At 44.5% G+C, this 24,295-nt stretch overlaps 1 protein-coding gene across 1 annotated transcript in view; it reads right to left on the reverse strand.

Annotated features, from left to right (window-relative positions):
- ZZEF1 (zinc finger ZZ-type and EF-hand domain containing 1) overlaps window positions 1-24,295 on the reverse strand; it is a 499,621-nt gene that overhangs the window by 328,520 nt on the left and 146,806 nt on the right. The window contains exons 13-14 of the mRNA XM_082244777.1: window positions 18,966-19,181; window positions 3,616-3,710 (exon numbers count right to left, since the gene is read on the reverse strand). Coding sequence (XP_082100903.1) covers window positions 3,616-3,710; window positions 18,966-19,181 — 311 coding nt within the window. The remainder of the gene's footprint in view (window positions 1-3,615; window positions 3,711-18,965; window positions 19,182-24,295) is intronic.

A 24,295-nucleotide genomic window follows, 5' to 3' on the forward strand; every position in this document is an offset into this window, starting at 1 on the left:
CTGAAGGGAAATCGCAGCACATCAATGAAAAAGTAGCCTTATAGGGGGTTCAGGACAGTAAGGATTAATTTATATTTGCTGTTTGGGGGGTGGTAAAACCCCATAGTTCATATGCAAAAATCTAAAATAAATAAAATATCTCCCGTGGGACTACAAAACTGATAAAACATACACACATTACAATCTAGAGTTACTGAAAATGCACAGTTTCATACTGCCTTCTTATACATGGGAAAAGGGAATCTGTGATTCAATCTTAAGGTAGTTGGCAAATCCATGTGTACAACATGCCCTTCCCCCCCCCCCCCCCCATGTTGGAGCATGGGAGACTAATTTCCTCACTACACAGAGAGTGGCATACATTGGGGAAAAGTATTTGTTTCCCTGCAGTATTTGTAAGTTTGCCCACTTACAAAGAAATTAAGAGTCTATATTTTTTTTTCATAGGTGTATCTTTAATGATAGACAGGATATCAACAAAAAATCCAGAAAATACAAATGTTATAAACGGAGTTCCAGTTCAGTGAGTAAAAGAAGTATTTGTTCCCCAAGCAAAACATGACACCTGTTGGCAAACACAGAGGTAAGACGCTTCTTGTAGCTAAGCGACTAGGTTTGCACACATCATAGGAGGGATTTTGGTCCACTCTTCTTTACAGATCTTCTCCAAACCCTTAAAGCGGTTGAATACCCTGTGTAAATAAATTAAAAATAAAAAAACCCTGCAGGACAATGGCATAATGTGCTAGTATGCATCACATTCTAGCACATTATGAAATACTTACCTTAGAACAAAGCCCCCCAAACGGTCGCCCGGAAACCGCTGAGGGAGCTGACATGTTCCCTTGGCGTCTCTTCTGGGTTCGGCGGCTCCGGCGCTGTGGGTGGCAAGAGCCGCAATGACGTCACTCCCGCGCATGCATTCGGGAGTTCACTTTCCGGCAAGGTGTCGGCAAGGAGCTCTGAAGGTCCGGCAAGATACGCCGGACCTTCAGAGCGCATGCGCCGCTGGTTTCAGAGGCTGCATGCAGGGTGAATATCTCCTAAACCGTGCAGGTTTCGGGGATATTATTTTTACCTACAGGTAAGCCTCATTATAGGCTTATCTGTAGGTAAAAATTAAAAGCAGAGTAAACCACCACTTTAACTTGGCAACTCGAAGGTTCAGCTCCCTCCATAAATTTTCCATAGGATTAAGGTCTGGAGACTGGCTAGGCCAGTGACCTTAAGATTCTTAATAAGCTCCATGACCTTAATAAGCTTCTTCTTGAGCCACTCCTTTGTAGCCTTGGCGGTATGTTTTGGGTAATTTTCATGCTGGAAGACCCATCTTCAGCATTCTTGATGAGGGAAGGTTTCAGCTCTCTCTATAAATTTTCTTCTGAGGGAAGATGGTTCTCATCCAAGATTTTACAATATATAGCCCCGTCCATTGGCCCCTTAATGCGGAAAAGTCGGTCTGTACGTTTAGCAGAGAAACAGACCCAAAGCATAATGTTTCCACCTCTGTGCTTGGCTGTAGGGATGGTGTTCTTAGGGTCATAGTCAGCATTTTTCTTCCTCTAAACATGGCAAGTCCCCCTCCTTAAGAAGGCACATGTACAGTCATGCCAATGAACATCTATATATGATTCAGAGAAGGATTGGGAGAAAGTGCTGGGGTCTGATAAGGCCAAAATTGAGCTCTTTGGCATTAACTCAACTTACCGTGTTTGGAGGAAGAAAAATGCTGACTATGACCCTAAAAACACCATCCCTACTGTCCAGCACGGAGGTGGAAACATGATGCTTTGGGGCTATTTCTCTGCTAAAGGTAAAGGCTGACTTTGCCACATTGAGGGGGAAATAGACGGGGCCATGTATTTTAAAATCTTGGACAGGAACCTTCTTCCCTCAGACACCGAAGATGGGTCGTGGATGGGACTTCCAGCATGTCAATGACCCAAAACATGCCACCAAGGCAACAAGGGAGTGGCTCAGGAAGAAGCACATCATGGAATGCCCTAGTCAGCTTCCAGACCCTAATCCTATAGAAAATTTATGGAGAAGAGTTGAAACTTCGAGTTGCCAAAAGACAGCGAAGAAACCTTAAGGAATTAGAGAAGATCTGTAAAGAAGAGTGGGCAGAAATTCCTCCTGAGATGTGTGCAAACCTGGTCACCAACTACAAGAAACATCTTACCTCTGTGCTCGCAAACAAGGGTTTCTCCATTAAGTACTAAGTCATGTTTTGCTTGGGGATCAAATACTTATAACAAGGCAATATGAAACTACGTGAATTTTCAGTAACTCTAGATTTTAATGTGTGATTGTTTTATCAGTTTTGTATAATAAAACTGTATTTTTGACCAACCATAAAAATCCTTTTCTCTGAAGTTCATTGACAGACGCAGCTTCATGTCTTCTTGACCATTGGGTTATGATGTCCCCTAGTAGGACACTAGGCAGGAAAAAGCTTTACCATGCCTATGGGACAGTCCCTGAAGTTATACACCCACTCACTCTGCTATAGCCCTCAGTTTTGTTGCAAGCAGTGTTTAGAAGAAAAAAGCTCCACTCATAATTAGGGTGGAGGGTGCTGTGTCTGTCAATGAACTTCAGGGAAGAGGATTTTACGGTAAGTCAAAAATCCAGTTTTCTCAATCGTTCATTGACAGACGCAGCTCCATATCTTCTTGACCATTGGGACGTCCCAAAGCAGTATTTGCATGAGAGGTTGAAAAACCAATGCAAAAAAGAACGTAATTCCCCAAGGCTAAACTTAGCCAACCAGGTAACATGGAGCTCAACCAGGAACAACTGGAGCTCACCCAGAAAACACATACACCCTCAAAGAGAAAAACATTTTCTCTTTAAGACAGCAGCCTGCAAAACCTTGTGGCCAAAAGAGGCATCCGAAGATGCCAACACATCTACTTTGTAAAATTTTGTGAACGTGTGCACTGACGACCAAGTTGCCGCCTTGCAAACTTGCAGCTCTGACACCTGATGGCGAAAAGCCCAGGAAGCACTCAGCACCCTAGTAGAATGCACCTTCACAGGGAAAGGAGGAACCTGACCCTTCAGCGAATAAGCCTGAACAACTGTCTGCCTGATCCATCTGGATATGGTCGCAGCAGACGCAGCCAATCCTTTACGAGATCCTTCGGTAAGGACAAATAGAGCATCTGATTTTCTGAACGGCTCAGTAACCACCAGGAAAACTCTAATTGCCCGCACCACATCCAAAGAATGTAATGCCATTTCCTTGGAATGCTTGGGCTTTGGACAAAGTGAAGGCAGCACAATGTCTTAATTCAAATGAAAATCAGAAACCACCTTAGGAAGAAACGGCTGATTAGGTCATAGTACCACTTTATCTCTGTGGGCCACCAGATAAGGTGAGCGGCAGAACAACGCCAATTCAGATACTCTGCGGGCAGAAGTAATAGCCACCAAAAAGGCAACCTTCTGAGACAAGGCAAGCAGGAGGATACTCCCTTCTCTCAGAGAGCACCTCTGGCTTAGAGTTTTGCTGTCCTTGTCAAAGAACATTCAGAGAAAGTACAACTTCCAAACAAAATAAACACAAACTATGACACTATATACAACATTTTGCCATGTTTAAAAACTTACATATCTTGTAGTTTTTTGTAACACTTCCAAAGCAAGTCCAAATTTAAGCAAGATAAATCAAGAAGAGATCGATGCCTTGATTGATTCTCTTTTTCCTGCACCAAAAAAAAAAAAATAATGCCGTATAGTTACACAACCACGCAAGCCATTTTAAAATTACTTTTCCGTAACATTTGCTAAAACCCTTGTTATCAAAATAACTGAATTGGGAGTGTATTTTTTCTCTAAATAATTGTGTTTCACTTTAAAGGAAACCTGTGCTTTGTCCATGGAAGGCAATGGGAAAGATTCACATTAACGGTGGCTACACTAGGCACTTAGAGCCTAACTCCAGGTTTCAAATACGACCCATTATATTTCTTTTGGCGCCACTCAAAGAAGAGGTGAAAGCATATCCCTTTGTCCCAGAGCATGGAGTGAAGGCTTGTCCTGATACCAATGAACTTTTTGAATTTTTTAATTCAACTCCTTACTTCATTTACTCTACAACACCAATTGGTCCCCCTTTTGTGATGTTCTCACACAGGGTGGCTCCTCCCCCAGGCTGTCCCTGCCCCTTCCCCCCTCTGGGACGGGCGGGTCCACCCATACATCGGCGTCATGCCGCACCCCCAGCGTCACACGCCGGTGCCACGCACTGACGTTGTTACGCTGCTGTATGCCTCTACATCTGCGGGACTTGGGATGTCCGCCAAATTGGCGTCCTTCTCCCCCACGAGATCACGGATGCTCTTGCCTCTGTTTGATCCGCCGGTCGCACGCTACATGACGTTGGGGTCCTGTGCTTTGCTGCTAACCTTGGATCCTCATGGTAAGTCTGGGCACTGTGGCATGTTTTCTTCTTTCTTTTTACTTCTTTTCACTATATCGCTTCGGTGTTACTTTGCTTATTCAGTCCTCATACTATCCCTATTTCACATTTCTGGTGGTTAGCTATGGCACTTGTTCACCTTTAATCCAACACGGGCATCTGCACTGTTGTGGTTGAGTTCACCCCTATTTTCTTTTTTTTTTTTTTTTTTTCCTCATTCCCCCTTTTTTTTTTCCCCTTCACTTTGGCTCATGTCACTCACATCATTCCCATACCAGCTCTGTCCATACACTTGTCCACATATTTTTACTTTTTCACTCCCATATGTTATTGATTTTTTACATATATATTTTTTCACATTATCCCCACATATGGCAGATTCTGGATGGTGCATCCTTTCATTCCACTTGTTGTCACCTATTTGCCATGGGCTCTCCATTCTTGGCTTGCATTCAGCAGGGACCCCTCAGCTCCCGGGTCAGACATTTGCCACTGTTGTCACACAGAGAAAATATATCCCCCCATTCTAATTTCATTGACCTGTGAGTATTTCATACTTTTTTGAATGTTTACTACTACATTGAACCTTTTTGGCATTTTCATCCAACCACACATCTTTTACTCTAAATGTATGTTCCCCCATAGATTTACTTTGAGTGCATCTATCTCTGAGGAAGCGAGCGCACAGCTCGCGAAACGCGTCAGTTTAGGATGCAGATTACTGTACTACTATGAATAAATATGTCATTAAGGTTACTCTGAAGCCAAGCTGTAATGCAAGATGTACATCGGTATGCTATGCAATGTATTAATATTTATACTGTATATTGTCTATATTTAGCCATGGAGCTTTCTCAATATGCAAATTAGTGTATGATATTATTCATCACTTGTATACTTTTTATATAGTGCAATAAAAGTATGTCTTTTTATTCTTGCATTTCAGTATCTTATTTCCAGCCACTAACATTTACCTCATTCAAAGTCCCGCGGGTCTACCTCTTTTTTTGATACCAATCTATAGGGCTAATAAACAAAGAGGAAAGGAACACCACTACGCCCGACCAGCCCAGGTGAGAAAAAAAAAAAAAAGGGAGCGGCCTTAGCCTACATAGCTCCATCAAACCCCACTGGGCCTTGTCATAGGTCTTATGACTAAGCCCCATTGGATGGAGCATATTGCATCAGGGTGTGTGGTTTGGTGGAGACGTAGGCTGAGACCGCTTCTTTTTGTTTATTCACCTGGGCTCGTCAGGAGTAGCGGCAATCCTTTCCTCTTTACATCCAGGTTTTAATTAAAGTATAACTAAAAGGCAAAACTTTTTTTTTATTTGTTTTGGATAGAGTGGAAAGGGATTAAAACATCTGTCAGTTTGTATTGCTGTCTGTGCCCCTATGAAGAGATTCACCATCTTTATTTGTCCTGTTTACCATTTTTATTGAAAGTAAAAGAAAATCCCAAACTTTGTGTTAACCCCTAGAAAAGTATAAAGAGGGGAAATCTTCAAATGGAGACACTAGTTCTGGTGACCTGGGAGTCCCCAAGGAATTCCTTTCCTTTGCAATGGGACACAGATGGCAAAAAAAAAAATAATAATCTGACAGGGGTTATAACCCTCCTATACTCTATCCAAAATGAAAAAAAAAAAAAAACGTTTTGCCCATAGTTCTACTTTAACTTAAGTTTGTTTGGACCAAGCTGGTCCAAACATATATTTTGTTTACTAATACATGCACCCAATGCTAGCGCTATATACAGCTGCAAGAAAAAGTATGCAAACCCTTTGGAATGATATGGATTTCTTCACAAAAAATGTGATCTGATCATCATATAAGTCACAATAATAGACAATCACAGTCTGCTTAAACTAATAACACACGAAGAATGAAATGTCACCATGTTTTTATTGAACACACCATGTAAACATTCACAGTGCAGGTGGAAAAAGTATGTGAACCCTTGGATTTAATAACTGGTCGAACCTTCTTTGGCAGCAATAACTTCAACCAAACGTTTCCTGTAGTTGCAGATCAGACGTGCACAACGGTCAGGAGTAATTCCTTTACAGAACTGTTTCAGTTCAGCAATATTCTTGGGATGTCTGGTGTGAATGGCTTTCTTAAGGTCATGCCACAGCATCTCAAATCGGGTTGAGGAAGCCATTTGTTTAAGCCATTCTGTTGGTGATTTACTTCTATTCTTTTGGGTCATTGTCCTGTTGCAACACCCATCTTCTGTTGAGCTTCAGCTGGTAGACAGATGGCCTTAAGTTCTCCTGCAAAATGTCTTGATAAACTTGGGAATTCATTTTTCCTTCGATGATAGCAATCCGTCCAGGCCCTGACGCAGCAAAGCAGCCCCAAACCATCATGCCCCCACCACCATACTTCACAGTTGGGATGAGGTTTTTATGTTGTGCCTCTTTTTCGCCACACAGTTTTGCGTGTTTCTTCCAAGCAACTCAACTTTGGTTTCATCTGTCCACAGAATATTTTGCCAGTACTGCTGTGGAACATCCAGGGGCTCTTATGCAAACTGTAAACGTGCAGGAATGTTTTGTTTGGACAGCAGTGGCTTCCTCTGTGGTATCCTCCCATGAAATCCATTCTTGTTTAATGTTTTATGTATTGTAGATTCGCTAACAGGGATGTTTGCATTTGCCAGTGACTTTTGTAAGTCTTTAGCTGACACTCCATTCTTCTTCACCTCATTGAGCAGTCTGCGCTGTGCTCTTGCAGTCATCTTTACAGGACGGCCACTCCTAGGGAGAGTAGCAGCAGTGCTGAACTTTCTCCATTTATAGACAATTTGTCTTACCATGGACCGATGAAGCAAGGCTTTTGGAGATACTTTTATAACCCCTTTCAGCTTTATGCAAGTCAACAATTCTTAATCGTAGGTCTACTGAGAGCTCTTTTGTGCGAGGCATCATTCACATAAGGCAATGCTTCTTGTGAAAAGCAAACCCAGAACTGGTGTGTGTTTTTTTTTTATAGGGCAGGGCAGCTGTAACCAACACCTCCAATCTCATCTCATTGATTGGACTCCAGTTGGCTGACATCTCACTCCAATTAGCTCTTGGAGATGTCAGTCTAGGGGTTCACATACTTTTTCCACCTGCACTGTGAATGTTTACATGGTGTGTTTAATAAAAACATGGCAACATGTCATTCTTTGTGTGTTATTAGTTTAAGCAGACTGTGAATGTCTATTGTTGTGACTTAGATGATGATCATTTTTTGACCAATTTGTGCAGAAATCCATATCATTCCAAAGGGTTCACATACTTTTTCTTGCAGCTGTAACCTGTATGTAGCATTCCCATCCCTGAAACAAAAATTGATTTGGGCTGAGCACTGCTCAGCCATTCACAGGAAGCTTTGTCTTTTTTAAACACGTCTTCCACTGGTAAACTGTTGTGGAGAAGCAAGCAGATGACATTACAATCCCTACTTCATCCAATCAGAAGAAGCCTAGTTACCGAGGAGTGTAAAGCTGAAAGGGTCCAAAAAGTAACCAGTGTGCTTTCCTATTTAAACAAGAATGATATCCACACCAGTTTATAACTAGCTTTTGAAGTAAGGTGCACATGCAAGGGCATTGCACAGTACAAACAGAAAATGAGCAAATGCGTGCAACTAAAACTGTTGTTTTTATATGTAAATTGTTAGATGCATTTAGATGCATGGGGCCAATTTGTTTGTTTTTTTGCAGGCTTACTGGTGAGTGGGATAGAAAATTATGTTTGTTTGTACTGTGCAATGCCCTGCACTGTGCACCTTTTTTCAAAAGCTAGTTCTAAATTGAAGCGGTTGCCATTCTTGTACAGCTTTTGCTGGATTTGGTGTAGGGACACAATGGACGCCTTCTAGCTGCCATTGTACTCTTGTTGGCTTTTGTGTCCCTTAAGGCATACCTGCCCTTTATTTATACACTGCTATGTATGCATCAATTTGGAGACTCTCACATTTAAAGGCCAAGTTAACCGTTCATTAAAAAATAAAAGCACATCTTTTTGCAGGTTAAAAAAAAAAAAAAAAAAGAAAAGAAAATGTGCATTATTTTTTTTTAAAACGGGAGCCTGAAAAAGAATTGTACCCACAATCAGCAAATTGAAGTTGCAATGTCAGGATCCTGCACACACTGTCTTCAGCTCTGCTGCCTGTACCTCAGTACAGGTTGCCATTTTTAGAGTTTTAGGCAGAGTGAATGAACTTCGAGCGTGCGGATCATTGTGTCTGCAGTTCACTAAAAAATTTTTCTGACTTTTGTTTTCTTTTGCCTGGGATCAAACTATCCCAAATCTGCCTGATTTTTCCCCTAGTTATGACTAAAATATATGGGGAAGAAACAATAGTGTATATATCAAGATTTTGTTTATGAAGCATATTTTTTTTTCACACTATGACCAGACAACATAGGCCCGATCATTGAAAATATATTGAAAGACATCCAAAATTGTACCATTTCTAACAGCAAACAGCCTGAATTGTTAGACTAATTGTCTAAAACATTTGTAATTATTATTTTTTATCTTTGGGCTTTCTAAAATAGAAGTAAAAAAAGTAAAAGTAGAAGAAGCAAAAGTAAAATTTAAACCAAGGTAAAACATCTGATCTGAAACCTGTGATGTGTGGCACAAAAGGCATTTAAGAACCTTTCATTCCTACATTCCCTCCCCCCCAAAAAAAAAAAAATTGAGGAGATTCCCCTTATTTCCTGCTCTGACACATGTCCAACAGACAGAAGTTAAGGGAGATCTTTTGAATGGTAGCCTGCAATCACAGGTGCACCTATTTTGACATCTGTGGTGAGCAAAGCTAAAATTATGAATGAGAATGGGAATACGGACACCGATTTATTTTTTGTATATGAACTCCCTACTTGTAAGTGTAGATTTAATGGAAACATGCAAAAAAAAAAAAAAAAGAAGTCCTCTTCTATTTTAACTTTTTTTGCTTTTGTATGTCAAAAACAGCTTGCTATGCCGATTAACCACTTCAGGACTTGCCCACCGCATATACAGTGTCTCACAAAAGTGAGTGCACCCCTCACACTTTTGTAAATATTTTATCTTTTCATGTGACAACACTGAAGAAATGACACATTGCTACAAGCCAATAATGTCTAAACCGTTGGTAACAAAAGTGAAAATGTCCAAATTGGGCCCAATTAGGCATTTTCCCTCCCGGTGTCATGCAACTCGTTCCTGTTACAAGGTCTCAGGTGTGAATGGGGAGCAGGTGTGTTAAATTTGGTGTCATCTGTCTCACTTTCTCATACTGGTCACTGAAGTTCAACATGGCACCTCATGGCTAAGAATTCTCGGAGGATCTGAAAAAAAGATGATGCACAAGAAAGCCCGCAGTTTGCTGAAGACAAGCAGACTAAGGACATGGATTACTGGAACCATGTCCTGTGGTCTGACGAGACCTATTTGGTTCAGATGGTTTTCAAGCATGTGTGGCGGCAACCAGGTAAGGAGTACAAAGTGTGTCTTGCCTACAGTCAAGCATGGTTGTGGGAGTGTCATGGTTTGGGGCGGAATGAGTGTTGCTGGCACTGGGGAGCTACAGTTCATTGAGGGAACCATGAATGCCAACATGTACTGTGACATACTGAAGCAGAGTATGATCCCCTCTCTTTGGAGACTGAGCCACAGGGCAGTATTCCAACATGAGAACGACCCCAAACACACCTTCAAGACGACCACTGCCTTGCTAAGGAAGCTGAGAGTAAAGGTGATAGATTGGCCAAGCATGTCTCCAGACCTAATCCCTATTGAGCATTTGTGGGGCATTCTCAAACGGAAGATGGAGGAGCGCAACGTCTGTAACATCCACCAGCTCCGTGATGTTGTCATGGAGGAGTGAAAGAGGACTCCAGTGGCAACCTGTGAAGCTCTGGTGAACGCCATGCCCAAGAGGGTTAAGGCAGTGCTTGAAAATAATGGTGGCCACACAAAATATTGACACTTTGGGCCCAATTTGGACATTTCCACTTAGGGGTATACTCACTTTTGTTGCCAGCGGTTTAGAGATTAATGGCTGTGTTTTGAATTATTTTGAGGGGACAGCAAATTTACACTGTTATACAAGCTGTACACTCACTACTTTACATTGTAGCAAAGTGTCATTTCTTCAGTGTTGTCACATGAAAAGATATAACATATTTACAAAAATGTGAGGGATGTACTCACTTTTGTGAGATACTGTATACTGTAGCAGGATGGCCCAACGGTGCAAAATCACATCTAGGTACGTGATTTTGTGCAGGGGTCCTCGGTGGCGCACCTGCGCCGCCGAAGCGCTACTCCCGCTGTGATTAGACACAGCAGAAACCAATCAGCGGGTCCAGCGTCCGTGATGGCCTCTTTTCCTCTAGTATATCCATCCCCCACACAATTCAAAAGCATTCCCTAGGAGCACACCGAACCCCTTGATCACCTCTAGTATTAACCCTTTCACTGTTAATGTATAAATGACACTGGCAGGGCATTTTTTTTAGCACTGATGACTGTATTGGGGTCAATGGTCCCCAAAAAGCATCACGTAGTGACTGATGTGTCCGCCGCAATGTCGCAGTGCCGCTAAAAATCCCTGATCACCACCATTTCCAGTAAAAACAAAAAAAAAATTGCCATAAATCTATCCCACAGTTTGTAGACACTATAACGTTTGGACAAACCAACCAAAAAATGGACTTTGGTCTTACTGAAAAATCCTTTTCTCGGAGGTTCACTGACAAGACACAGCTCCATGTTTTCTTAGACCCTTGTGCTTCTGCTGCTCTCTCTTCAGGAGTAGGACTAGGCAGAAATAATTTTGGCTACGCCCCTGAGAGACAGTCCCAGGGGGTATACCATCACTTCCTGCTATAGGAATTCAGTTTGTAACAAGCAGTGTCAGAAAAATACACAACTCAACCCAACAGAGGGGCGGGTGCCTTGCCTGTTAGTGAACCTCAGAGAAAAGGATTTTACGGTAAAACAAAAATCGATTTTCTCTTTTGTTCACTGACAGACACAGCTCCATGTCTTCTTAGACCCTTGGGATGTCCCAAAGCAGTGTCAATATGAAGGGTGGGAAAAAACACAGCAATACAAATAATTCTCAACAAGGGCTAAACATATCCAGCCAGGTAAAACAGGAGCTCAACCAAGAACAACTGGAGCTCACCACCAGGAAAAAAATACACCCTCAAGTGGCAGAAGCCTCTGCATCCGCAGCCTGCAAAACTTTGCAGCAAGATGTATATCCACCTTAAAAAACTTTGTGAATGTGTGTACAGACGACCATGTAGCTGCATTGCAAACCTGACCCACCGACGCCTGATGATGGAAGGCCCAGGAGGCACTAAGCGCCCTCGTAGAATGTGCCTTAACAGAGAAAGGAGGAACCTGACCCTTAATGGAGTAGCCCTGCACCACCGTCTGCCTGATCCATCTGGAAATGGTCGCAGCAGATGCGGCCTGCCCCTTACGAGGTCCATCCATAAGAACAAAGAATTGGATTTCCGAATCGACCCAGTCGCCGTCAGGTACACCATAATTGCCCGAACTACATCCAGGGAGTGTAGAGCAGTTGCTTCAGGGTGTTTTGGCTTAGGACATAAAAAGAGCAACACAATATCTTTATGCAAATTAAATCCCAAGACAACCTTAGGAAGGAATGCCTAACAGGGTCGTAAGACTCGTAACCCCACTTTGTCCCTGTGAACCAACAGGTAAGGCGACCGACAGGACAATGCAGCCAACTCCGACACCCTACGCGCAGAAGTAATAGCGACCAAAAAGGCCACCTTCTGCGACAGAGTGAGCGGAGGAAGTTCACATATGTTTTTAAAAGGGGGCTTTTGAAGTACAGACAGTACCAAATTGAGATCCCACGGAGGTACCAGGGATCTCACCGGAGGAGCAAGATGGCCTTTCAAATACGCCTTCCAAACTTAATAACCCTTTCTAGAAGTAGATTTTCTAGCTTTCAACAGTGTAGTAATCACTGAGGCTGACAGTCCTCTGTCCTTCAGCACCTGCCCACCTTAGGATGCCGGCTACTTCCCGGGCCGCCAGGACACCTCTTGTGCCCCCTTGATGATTGACCTATGCCACAGCCGTAGCATTGTCCGATTGTATCCTCACCAGGCATCCCTGCAGACGGACAATCTGTACACTGGGACAGACCAAGCCTTATCGCCCGAATCTCCAGGATGTTGATCAGCAGACTGCACTCCTCTCGAGTCCAAACAACTTGAGCCAAGAATACTCCCAAGGCCCGGGCATACTGGCATCCATGCAAATCACTGTCCAATACAGGGAAAGAAAGGACTTCCCCAGGCGAAACACCAGAGAGCGGAGCCACCATATCACAGACCCTCTCGTACCCCGACTCAACAGGAACAAATTGTCTAGCGACTGCATTTCCCTGTTCTTTTTGGCAAGAATATCTCTTTGCAGAGATCTGGTATGGAACTGAGCAAACGGAACCGCCTCGAAGCTGGAGACCATCAGACCCAGCACTTGCATGCAAGTCCTGACTGACGGTTGGACAACAGGAGCCAAATCACATCCTGCAACTTCAGTAGTTTCCCTGAAGTCCTAAAGCAGGAAGTGATGGTATACCCCCTGGGACTGCCTCAGGGGCATAGCCAACATGGTTTCCGCCTAGTCCTACTCCTGAAGAGAGAGCAGCATAAGCCCAAGGGTCTAAGACGACATGGAGTTGTGTCCGTCAGTAAACGAAAGAGAAATACACGGATTAGGGTTTTTTTTTTTTTTACCAAAAATATGTAGCAGAATACATATTGGCCTAAATTGATTTAAAAAAAAAAATAAAAAAAAAATCAGATTTAAAAAAAATAAATAAAATGTTTGGGGAATGTTTTATAGCAGAACGTAAAAAGAATTATATATATATATATAAATTTTCTATTTGGGTACAGTGTCGCACGACTGCAATTGTCAGAGCAACGCAGTGCTGTATCGCAAAAAACGGAATTTTTGTAAAATCTTACCTGTAAAATTCCTTTCTCTGAGTCCTCCGACAGTCGCCGCCTCTTCATATTCGTCACATATGGGGTATTAGACTTTGCTCCGAAGGAGTAGCTAGGCAACAGAATATGTTAACAATAAAGCTTTAACATATCCCACCCTCAAGGGGTGGTCCCCTCAGTCAATACCCTCCTACTTCCTGCAACCATATCTCAGTTTTAGTGGAATAGCAGTAGAGTATACATTCAAACCCCAAAAGAGGGGCGGGGGCGGCGACTGTCGGAGGACTCAGAGAAAGGAATTTTACAGGTAAGATTTTACAAAAATTCCGTTTTCTCTTACGTCCTCCGACAGTCGCCGCCTCTTCATATTCGTCACATATGGGGACGTCCCAAAGCAGTGCAAACATGAGGGGTGGGAAACGCATCCGCGCCGAAAGGCAACGCAGTCTCCACATCAAAGAAAGGAACCTTACCAAAGGAAGGAAACCAGCTGGGCAACAGCAAAAATAAGTGCTCAACAGGAGCAACAACCCAGGAAAAGACAAAAAAACCAGGGGATACAAAAAACTATCCCAACAGCCAGGATTCCCCAACAAGGGACCCTATGGAACAGCCGCACTAAGAACCTTGCGGCCAAAGGAAGCATCCGCCGATGCCTGAACATCTACTTTGTAGAATTTTGTGAAAGTGTGTACGGTCGACCAAGTCGCCGCCTTACACACCTGGGCTACAGAAGCCCCATGACGGCAGGCCCAAGACGTACTCAGTGATCTAGTAGAGTGCGCCTTCACAGGCACAGGGGGAACCTTCCCCTGCAAGGCATAGGCCTGTTCAATGGTCTGCCTGATCCATTTGGCAATGGTAGAGGCGGAAGCCGCCATGCCCTTCCGAGGACCCTCTGGAAGAACAAACAAGGAGTCAGTCTTACGAAAAGACTCAGTCGATTTAAGGTAAACCCTTATCGCCCGAACAACATCCAGAGAGTGCAATCTCACCTCCTTCGGATGTTTAGGCTTTGTGCACAAAGAAGGCAAAACAATATCCTCGTTAAGATGGAATTCCGAAACTCGTTTCGGTAGAAAAGAAGGATTAGGTCGCAAGACCACCTTATCCAAATGAACAACCAGGTACGGAGACTTGCAGGACAAAGCCGCCAGTTCCGACACTCTGCGAGCCGAAGTGATCGCCACCAAAAAGGCGACCTTTTTGGACAACATAGACAACGAGATCTCCCTGATCTGTTCAAAAGGAGCACGTTGTAACACAGATAGAACGAGATTCAAGTCCCAAGGGGGCAAGGGATCCCTCCTAGGAGGAACCAGATGCCGCACACCCTGAATAAAAGTGCCAACCAAGGAGTTGGAAGCCACGGGACGTTGAAACAGAACGGCCAGCGCCGACACCTGACCCTTAATCGTAACCGACAGGCTGGCATCCGTGGTGATTATCGTCCACGAGATCGGACGAAACGACTTGCCCCCGGACACCAACGGGGACTGGAGCCACCACAGAAGGTTTTCCCTGGTGCGATGACTCAACGAGATCTGAAGATCCAGAGATTGAGGTCGCCCGTCCCACCTGGACAGGATCTCCGCTTGGAGACCCCGCGTGTGAAACTGCGCGAAAGGAATCGCCTCGAAGGCCGAGACCATCAATCCCAGACATCTCATACCCGTCCGCAGAGACGAGTGTGGAACGTCCCTGAGGGACCTGACTTCCTCCTGAAGAGTCCTGAGTTTGTCTTCCGGCAGGAAGACCTTCGCCTGCACCGAGTCCAGTATCATTCCCAGATAGGGGAGACGAACCGACGGACTCAGTGTCGACTTTGGAACATTTATCGTCCAACCGAACTCCTGCAGAGTTTGCATTGTGACAGACAGGTCCTTCTCCAGACCCTGTCTGGTCGCAGACCGAACCAGAATGTCGTCCAGATACCCCAGGACAGAAATGCCCTGGGCTCTCAATAATGCCAGAACCGGTGCAAGCACCTTGGTGAAGACCCGCGGAGCCGAGGCGAGCCCAAAGGGCAACGCCACAAACTGGTAGTGATCCTCCGCAATGGCAAATCGAAGGTACCTCTGATGACCCTCGAATATGGGGATGTGAAGGTACGCATCCTTCAAATCGATGGAGGCCATGAATTCCCCCGGAACCAGGGCAGCCACCACCGAGCGCAGGGATTCCATGCGGAACTTGCGAACCCGCACAGAGCGGTTCAGAGCTTTCAAGTCCAGAATCGGACGAACCTTGCCCTCCTTCCTGGGCACGGTGAACAGATTGGAATAAAACCCCCGAAATCTGTCCCGATGAGGCACCGGAACCACCACTCCCTGAGCCCTCAGGTCCCGCACCGCCAGGTGCAGATCCCGCAGGCGCTCTGGAGACAGTTGAAGATTTGAGGGAAAAAATCTGCTCTCCGGCCGAGAGAGAAACTCGATCTTGTAACCAGATCGAACGATTTCCAGAATTCCCCATCTGTCCCTCACACGGGCCAACCAGGGCTGAAGAAAACCGAGCAAGCGTCCCCCCACCCCAAAACTGGGTGAGGGCGCCCCTTCAGGCCGAACTGTTATGGGCCGCAGGTCCGGATTGACCGGACTTCTGTTTCCCAGACCAGGGCTTCTTCTGAGAGCCTTGGCCCTTGAACGGTTTGCCCTTGTAGTGCGGCCGAAAGGCACGAAAGGACCCCTGAGGGGGCCGAAAATGAGCATGCTTCTTCCCAGAAGCCCCCTTAGCCTTGGGGAAATGGGGCAAGAGAGTGCTCTTACCCCCGGTAATCCCCTTAATCAACACATCCAGGGACTCCCCAAAAAGGCGAGACCCATCATAAGGCAGATTGGCTAAGGTTTTACGTGAAGATTGGTCCACCGACCAACATTTCAACCAAACCAGGCGGCGAGACAACACCGCCACGCTGTGCACACGCGCAGCCAACGGAATCAGGTCCAGGTCCGCATCACACAGATACATGACACCCTGGTGGATCTGATCCACCATATCCAGGGTCGCCGCCGAGGCCGAATCGGCCACTAGGACGCGCCTAAGCATCTGCGTCCAACTTGCGATCGCCTGGGCCGCCATGAGAGAAGCAAACAGAGCCTTAAGCATAGAACCCGTAACAGAATAAGTATGACGGGCAAGAGACTCCAGTCTCCTATCCGTGGCATCACGGAAAACAGGGGATCCCTCTGCAGGGATCGCAGTGGCTTTGTTCAAAACCGCAATAGCATGATCCACTGGCGGAGGCACACACCACCGTTCATCAGTGGCAGGCGAGAAAGGATAACGCAGCTTAAATTTACTTGGTACCGCAAAAGGCTTGCGCAAATCGCGCCATTGGTCCTTAACAGCGCGTTGAAAATCAGCATTGCAGGGAAAAACCTGCGGCGTCCTGCGTTTTCTCTGCGTCCCATAAGCCGCCAAGGCAGCTGGGGGACACACCTCGTCCTGCAAACGTAGCGTCTGCTTAATGGAAGCAATCAACTCATCCATGATTGCAAGCTCTACAGGCGAGCCAGGGGGAGAATTATCAACCCCCTCAACTTCAGCCTCTACCTCAGACCCCACTAGATTAAGAGAGGAGCGGGACCCCGATAGGGGAGTCCCCGCCAGAACAGCCCCATCACCTTCACCCTCAGAATCAGAGGACAGAGCAACTCTGGGCCGTTTAGTAGATTGAGCAGCCACCAGCATTTGCACCTGTGCAGCAAGGCCAGCCACAATAGTGGCTAAATCCCCCCCTGGGGGGGAAACAGCGGTCCCCTGGCTTTCCACCAATACTGTGGGAAACTTGCCCTCCTGAGAATCCATTGCCCCTGTATGCCAGACAACCAAGGGTTAACTGCCCCCTTACAGCAAGCGCGGCAAGCGCAGCCCACCGCACCACACTCAGGCACAATGAGACCCCCACAGGGAATATACAGACTGAATACAGGCAATGGAACACAGGAATAGAAGGATAAAACCTGAGGAGACTCCGCTGCTGCTGCTGCCTCGATCGGTGCTTCCAGGAGAGAGGAAGTGATGCTGCCAGGGCGCTCTATGTAAGCCTATGGAGGCTACAAGAAAATGGCCGCCGTGCATGTAAACCATGCGGCCGGAGCGGGCGCCGGTAAAATGGCGTCGTTTGGCGCCGAAATCGCCGCTCCACAGTGCATAAAATCACACACAATATTATCCCATTATATGGATACATGTTAGATCGCCGCAGCGATCGCTGTATATGCCCCAACATGCCATTAAAAACATGCCCCACAGCACACAGCTCCTCACACTGCCCAGCCTGACATACTCAGTGTCATACAGCTCCCCCCCCCCTTGCAGCCCACAGCATGCAGCCGAGAGATAGGGAGACAAGCAGTGTGATTAAAGGCAGGTTACACAGTCCCAGACTGAGACCCCCCCCAGACAGACAGGTCCCCACATAGATACACTTACCTCACATGGCGTGGGGAACCCGCACAGGCGAACAAGCCGCTGCACATGAGGCAGGGAGAGTCGCAATTCAAGACGCACACAATGGCGGTTCAGAAACCGCACAGCGTCCGGTGAGGTAGCCACCTCACCAATCATCCCTGCACCGAACAGGGATGGGTCGTTCACTGTGCCAGGAGCGTTACCTGGCTGAACGCTCGATGGCAGACTGGGAAGCCACTGACCCACGACCTGCGACCAGGGGGATCAGCCCGAGACCCAGTCCGCATGATCCTCTTCGTCCGAAGAACTAACTAATGCCGACAAAAATAACAGCTAAGTAAAGGTAGAGAGAAAACTCAAACAAAATATCAAAAAGAAGAAAGAGTCTGGGACAAAAAGTCCCAGCACAGAGAGAGCCAGCCACTCCTGACAAGCTAGACATTAAAACTGAGATATGGTTGCAGGAAGTAGGAGGGTATTGACTGAGGGGACCACCCCTTGAGGGTGGGATATGTTAAAGCTTTATTGTTAACATATTCTGTTGCCTAGCTACTCCTTCGGAGCAAAGTCTAATACCCCATATGTGACGAATATGAAGAGGCGGCGACTGTCGGAGGACGTAAGAGAAAATGGCATGGTCATTAGGGGGTAAAATCTTCAGGAGCTGAAGTGGTTAATATGTGCTATATACAACTGGCAATAAAGCTTAAAGGCTTAAAGTATATTGTGTGAACCATCACTTTGTAAAACAACCCATTCAGGATAATTATATATATATTTTTTTTTTTTTATAAGTCATCACATGACCTATGTTGTCAGCTGAATAAGGAGAGGTGGGAGTGAAGAATGCAAGGGGGTGTTTCAACAGAAGGCAGAATAAGAGCAATACACTGATCTTCTCAGTGAAGAGATGTGTGTGTGTGTGTGTGTGTGTGTGCGCGCCTGTCTTGGCTTCTATGCCTAGTGTGGATAGTTTGAAATAAGACAGCAGGACTGGCAGAATCACCAGGCAAGGAATACAAAGAGAACTGGAACATTTTTAAACACAAGTACATGGTACAACAGACATATCAGGAATATAAAAATGGTGGGGTACACTCTAATCGTTATCTAGGAATTACGGAGACTTACCATATCATGTGCCAGCTGCTGAACAAATAGCAGTGTTTTCAGAATGAGTGTCATTCCACATACGCTATCAGATGGCAATTCTTTACACTTCAAACATGTCACATTCATGTCAACTTTAGCCTCCAGTGGCCTGCAGTAACCAAAAGCACTGATACCTTGCACACCTAAGCGCTCTGCAGTTTCTTCCCGTGTGCAGAGGAACTTCACCATCCAGTACTAGTGAGGAAAATTTGACACAGAATAGTGAATCAGTGAAACGGATATCAAAAACGGATATGATGAAAGGTTTACAGCCATTAGCCTCTATGTTACCAACAAGTTCTGCAGCCCAACAATGTATTACAAAGTCGATAGGGTTCAGCATTATTAATAAAATATCCATAACATGCAAACTAACTTATTAACCATAAGAATTGTAAATTCTAACAAAATATTAAGGTTTAGGGACAATTTTTTTACATTTACAACTTTTGAAATTAACACACACATTTACTGTAAAGTGCTCAGCCTAAATGAGTACACCCCAACAGATTTGTCAAGAAAACCTTTATTTTCTTACAGAATCAACATTTTCTGTGGGACACTATACTACAAAACACTCCCACAAATGCGGGCCATTGATTGTAACAAATATTTGTTAATTTGCACACACAAAAAAATAAAAAATTTCCTAACAAATTCATTTAAGACCATTTTGCAAAAAAAATAAAAAATACACCCCAATGAAAGTCTTAGAAGCAAAGCGAAATTTTAGACAACAAAATCCTAAATAACAAGAATTCAACAAGCGAAGGGGGAGGAGCCTTTGTGACTGATGTAAGGGAGCTCCGGGACCCAGACGGGACCAGGCCGCCTTGCCTTACCCCGTCCTGCGGTGCCGCTGATGCATGCCTTGGAGGCGGGCTGGTTCCTACAGCGGGCTTCCCTGCCTTGTTACAGCACCACCACACTACCCTGAGTGTCCTGAGCCGTCAGGTACAAAATAGCCGTGACATGCAGAGACTGAGTGACCTATCATGCTGCTGAGCAATCGGCTACCAGCTATTCCACTGTTACCATGGGCTCTTTGGAAAGCTGAGCGCAGGACAGCAGCGACACAGAAGGATTGATTGGAGCGTTTGGAGGATGAGCTAAGCCTTGTTCTGTTGGCCTCCTTAGTCCTTGATCCCTATTCCTGGCCCTCTACTAAATGATGAGATTGTTCCTTATTGTTTTTTTTTGGACCGTTTGGTATCTCCCTTACTGCGATTTTCTTGCGACTCTCTTGCTGACTTTTTATTGGGCTGAAACATCCAGCTCCCTTCTCTTTGACAGTGGCACTCTTGAATAAGGGGGAAATATCAAAAGTATTTAAAACATTTAAAAGGGAAGACCAAATAAAAGCATACATAAAGTAAACATGAGGGGTAGGTCAGTAAGAGGTGGTGCGTCAAAAATCACCAAGAGTAATGCCTCGTACACACGCAACGATTATCGGCCGACCGATTGGCCGTCTTTTGTCCAGAGTTGTGTTTTGTTGGTTGGAATTTGCCTAGACTGCACACTAATTTTTTCGGCCAACAAAAATCAACTTCAGAAGTGATGTCATGTGCTGGTTTACTTTTCGTGTGTTTTTTCTTCTCTAAGCATGCCCAGTCTTGCTCATCAGATTTTTGTCTGCCGAAATCTGTACTGACTGACGGAAAATCGGCCGTTGTGTTGACGGCCAACAAAAATTTTATAGCCTGCACACCAGATTTTTTTCGGCCGAAAAGTCGAAGTCGGTTGTCGAAAGCATCATACTAACAAGCCGAAAATCGGCCGATTGGACGTTGGCCGAAAATTCACGGCCAAATATCGACGCGTGTGTACGAGGCATAAGTCCTAGCCCTAATATGATTAAAAAAGATATGATTCACGAAGAGTTTGGAAAAACTTTCTTCTGAGAATTCACAAGGAGTGCGGTCAAAATAGAAGAAATTAAGAAGTGATTCAAATAGGATGTCACTGGGCCTGGATCCTGGGGAACAGACCAGGTCGATACAGACACCGGAAGCTGATGCTAGAGTAGGCCAAAGCCTAGAAAAAATATTGAGTGATCAAATGCTCACAAAGGGAGAAATGGCTGCTATGTTCGCAGCATTAGAAAAGTCTTTAAAAGCAGACTTAAAAATTCATAAAGATCTAGCTCATTTATTGCAGCGTGTTGAAGATCTGGAAGAGAGACAAGAAAGCTACACAAAGATAATAAAAGATCTAAATCCTGAAAAGAATCAAGGAGGGAATGTAGACACCTTGCTTATAAGATGGAGGACCAGGAGAACAGGAAGAATTTGAAAATACGTGGCATACCAGAACATTATGGTGAAGACTTATTTGACAAAGTGAGAAAGATCTTTAATCCATTGTCGGAAGGAAGAGAGATGGACCAGACGAAGTTTGAGAGAGTTCTTCGGCTTACGTGACCAAGAAATATCTCAGCATAAACCCCCAGAGACCTCATCATAAGATTTCAGAGTTACTCTGACAAGGCACAGATCTAGACAAATTTTGAAAGCAAATAGTCTATTAGATATAGAAGAGTGACTTTACAGATCTTTACGGTTCTATCTCAAGCCACATTAAGAAGAAGGAAGGTTCTGAGGCCACTTGTGGAATCCCTGCAAAACCAAGGAATACAAATAACTGGGGTTTTCCAGCCTGTCCGATAGGAAAAAGAGATGGACGATCAGTAAAACTAAGATTTCCTGAGGAAACACAAGATTTCTGTGGAAAATTAGACATTCCTATTCCAAAAATACCAGGCTGGAATGATGAGAGCGACCCAGATGAGATGATCAGAGAAGAAAAATGGCGACTAGCTTCAAAAAAGAAAAACAAACTTTGTCTAGAATGGACCTGAGGGGGATAGGGAAGGGAGAGAGTGGTCTGTGGTGACAGGGGATGGGGGTGTGAGGCGGGGAAAAAGGAGAATTCAAGAAGACAGAAAAGTGATTCTGGTTTGGCTGCCTAGTCTGGCCCAGAACCCTTCCACCCAATTGGGAGGGAGGGATGTCTTACGAATAGCAAGTAGAGCAACACCCTGAGGCATAAGAGTAGAGAGTGGGAAGAGCTAATGGCTAGATCTTCCAACCCCTACTCCATGACCATCAGCTGGTCGGAACAACATCAAGATGGGAATGGGGAGGGAGGGGGGGTTGGTTGAAGAGGCAGGAGAGGGTGTGTGGGGGGGGGGATACAAGGAGAAAAGAGACGGGATGTGGTGGTGGGGGGGGGGGGGGGTTAAGGGTAGATGTTGTTGTTTAGAATTTGTGGTCTTACCGGTCGAGGTTGCTACCCCTTCTGAGCTCAACTGTGGATCTATGTGGAAGTGTTGTAAAACAGGCCTCCCATTCCCTCACTTGGCTTGACCAAGTGGAGGACAGGGGGGGCTACAAGCATCAAGAGGTGAGAGGAGATAAAGAAATCAAATGAATTGCTTGGAAATTCTATCATATAACGTTAGAGGATTAAACACGCCAACTAAAAGACATAAAATATTGGAAGAGCTTAGACGTAACTCCACTAAAATCGCCTTTCTACAGCAGACCAATATTGCACAAGATACAAATGTGAAAATATATTCAAAATACTTTCCGATCTGGTAATATGGAGACTCACCTATTAAAAGAGCAAAGGGGGTGGCAACTGATTTTTCAAAGGATGTAATGTTCTCCCTGGAGGAAAGCTTGGTCGACCCAGAGGGCCGATACATGTTCCTGAAGGAACAACCACAGGGTATGGCCTGTACCCTAGCAAATATAGATTATCAAAAAAACAAAAGGATATTTGAGGAAAATATTAGACAAACTGTCCCTTTTTAAAAACAGTAATCTTTTTTTGGCAGGTGATTTTAACTTCTGCATGGATCCATCTTTGGATTGTACGTCAAGTGCATGGGTGATGGGAGGACTCCAGCTTAGGAAGGTTAAGAATAAGCTTTACCGTTGCCAAATGGTAGATGCTTGGAGAATCCAACAACTGGGAAAAAGGGATTATTCTTTCTACTCCCCCGTGCAAATGATGTACTCCAGACTAGACTATATAATGATAGCGCACAGGCTGATAGAAGCAGGTGTTAGTACATCAATAGGGACAATGACTATTTCCGATCACGCTTGTTATGAAAATAAAACTCCCAGGGTCCCACACAAAAAAAAAATAAACTTATGGAGAATAAATGAAGACTTATTGCAGGGTGAGGAAGTGGGAAGGAGAGTAGAAGAAGAATTGGACCAATATTTCCTAATAAATGAAACCCCTGATATGTCCCCAACTACAATCTAGGAGGCAATAAAGCATACATTAGAGGAATATTTATCTCAGTAGGTTCTAGGGAAAAAAAGGGAAATAACTATCTATATAAACAGATTAATATCAGAGATACATGAGCTGGAAAAGAAACACAAAGAGAGCATAGATGCTGAGACACAAAAAGTTTTAGTGTTATAAAAAGATAAATTGAGGGAGTTAATTGAGGAAGAGACTAGACGATGCTTCAATAGGGTGGCTAAAGAAAGATATAAATGGGGAAATATACCTGGAAAATACCTGACAGGACTATTAAAAAGTAAGAAAAATCAAGCAATTATATAGAAAAAATAAAAAAACACCAAAGGGGATATGGTGCACTCAACCACAGAAATAGCCAGTGCTTTTCAAAACTATTATAAAACTCTATACACTGTTTGTCAAAAAGATACACTTGAACAATACAGAAAAAAAAGATTTTAAAATATATACAGGATTCAAAGCTCCCTCAAATAGAAATAGAAAAATGACTAGCTCTCGAGGCACCAATTTCTCAGAAGGAAGTAAAGGAGACTTTAAAAAACACCCCAACTGCAAAAAGCTCTGACCCCGATGGATATACTACCAGCTATTACAAGAGATTTAAGGAAATATTGGTAATAAAACTTTGCTCTTATTTGAATGAGATAGGTGAAAAGGGGGAGATGAGAGTCGAATCACTGCTGGCACACATAACAGTACTACCTAAAGATGGGAAAGACGCAAATCTGTGCTCAAGCTATAGGCCAATAGGACTTTAAATACAGATACAAAATGATATGCAAAAATATAAGCGGCTCGATTGAAGGACTTGATGGTAGAATGGATCCCTGAAGATCAGATAGGATTTATCCCAGGAAGAGATTTATCCCAGGAAGAGAAGGTAACAATAATGGGATTAGAACTCAAATGTTATTACATAAGTCTAAAGACCAAGATGCCCCGGGCCCTTTTGCTGTCAATTGATGCTGAAAAAGCAGGGTGGACTGGGAGTTCATGGTCGAAACAATAAAGGACTTCGG

This window comes from Pelophylax lessonae, assembly GCF_965119305.1.
Source record: "Pelophylax lessonae genome assembly, chromosome: 2".
Lineage (NCBI taxonomy): Eukaryota > Metazoa > Chordata > Amphibia > Anura > Ranidae > Pelophylax > Pelophylax lessonae.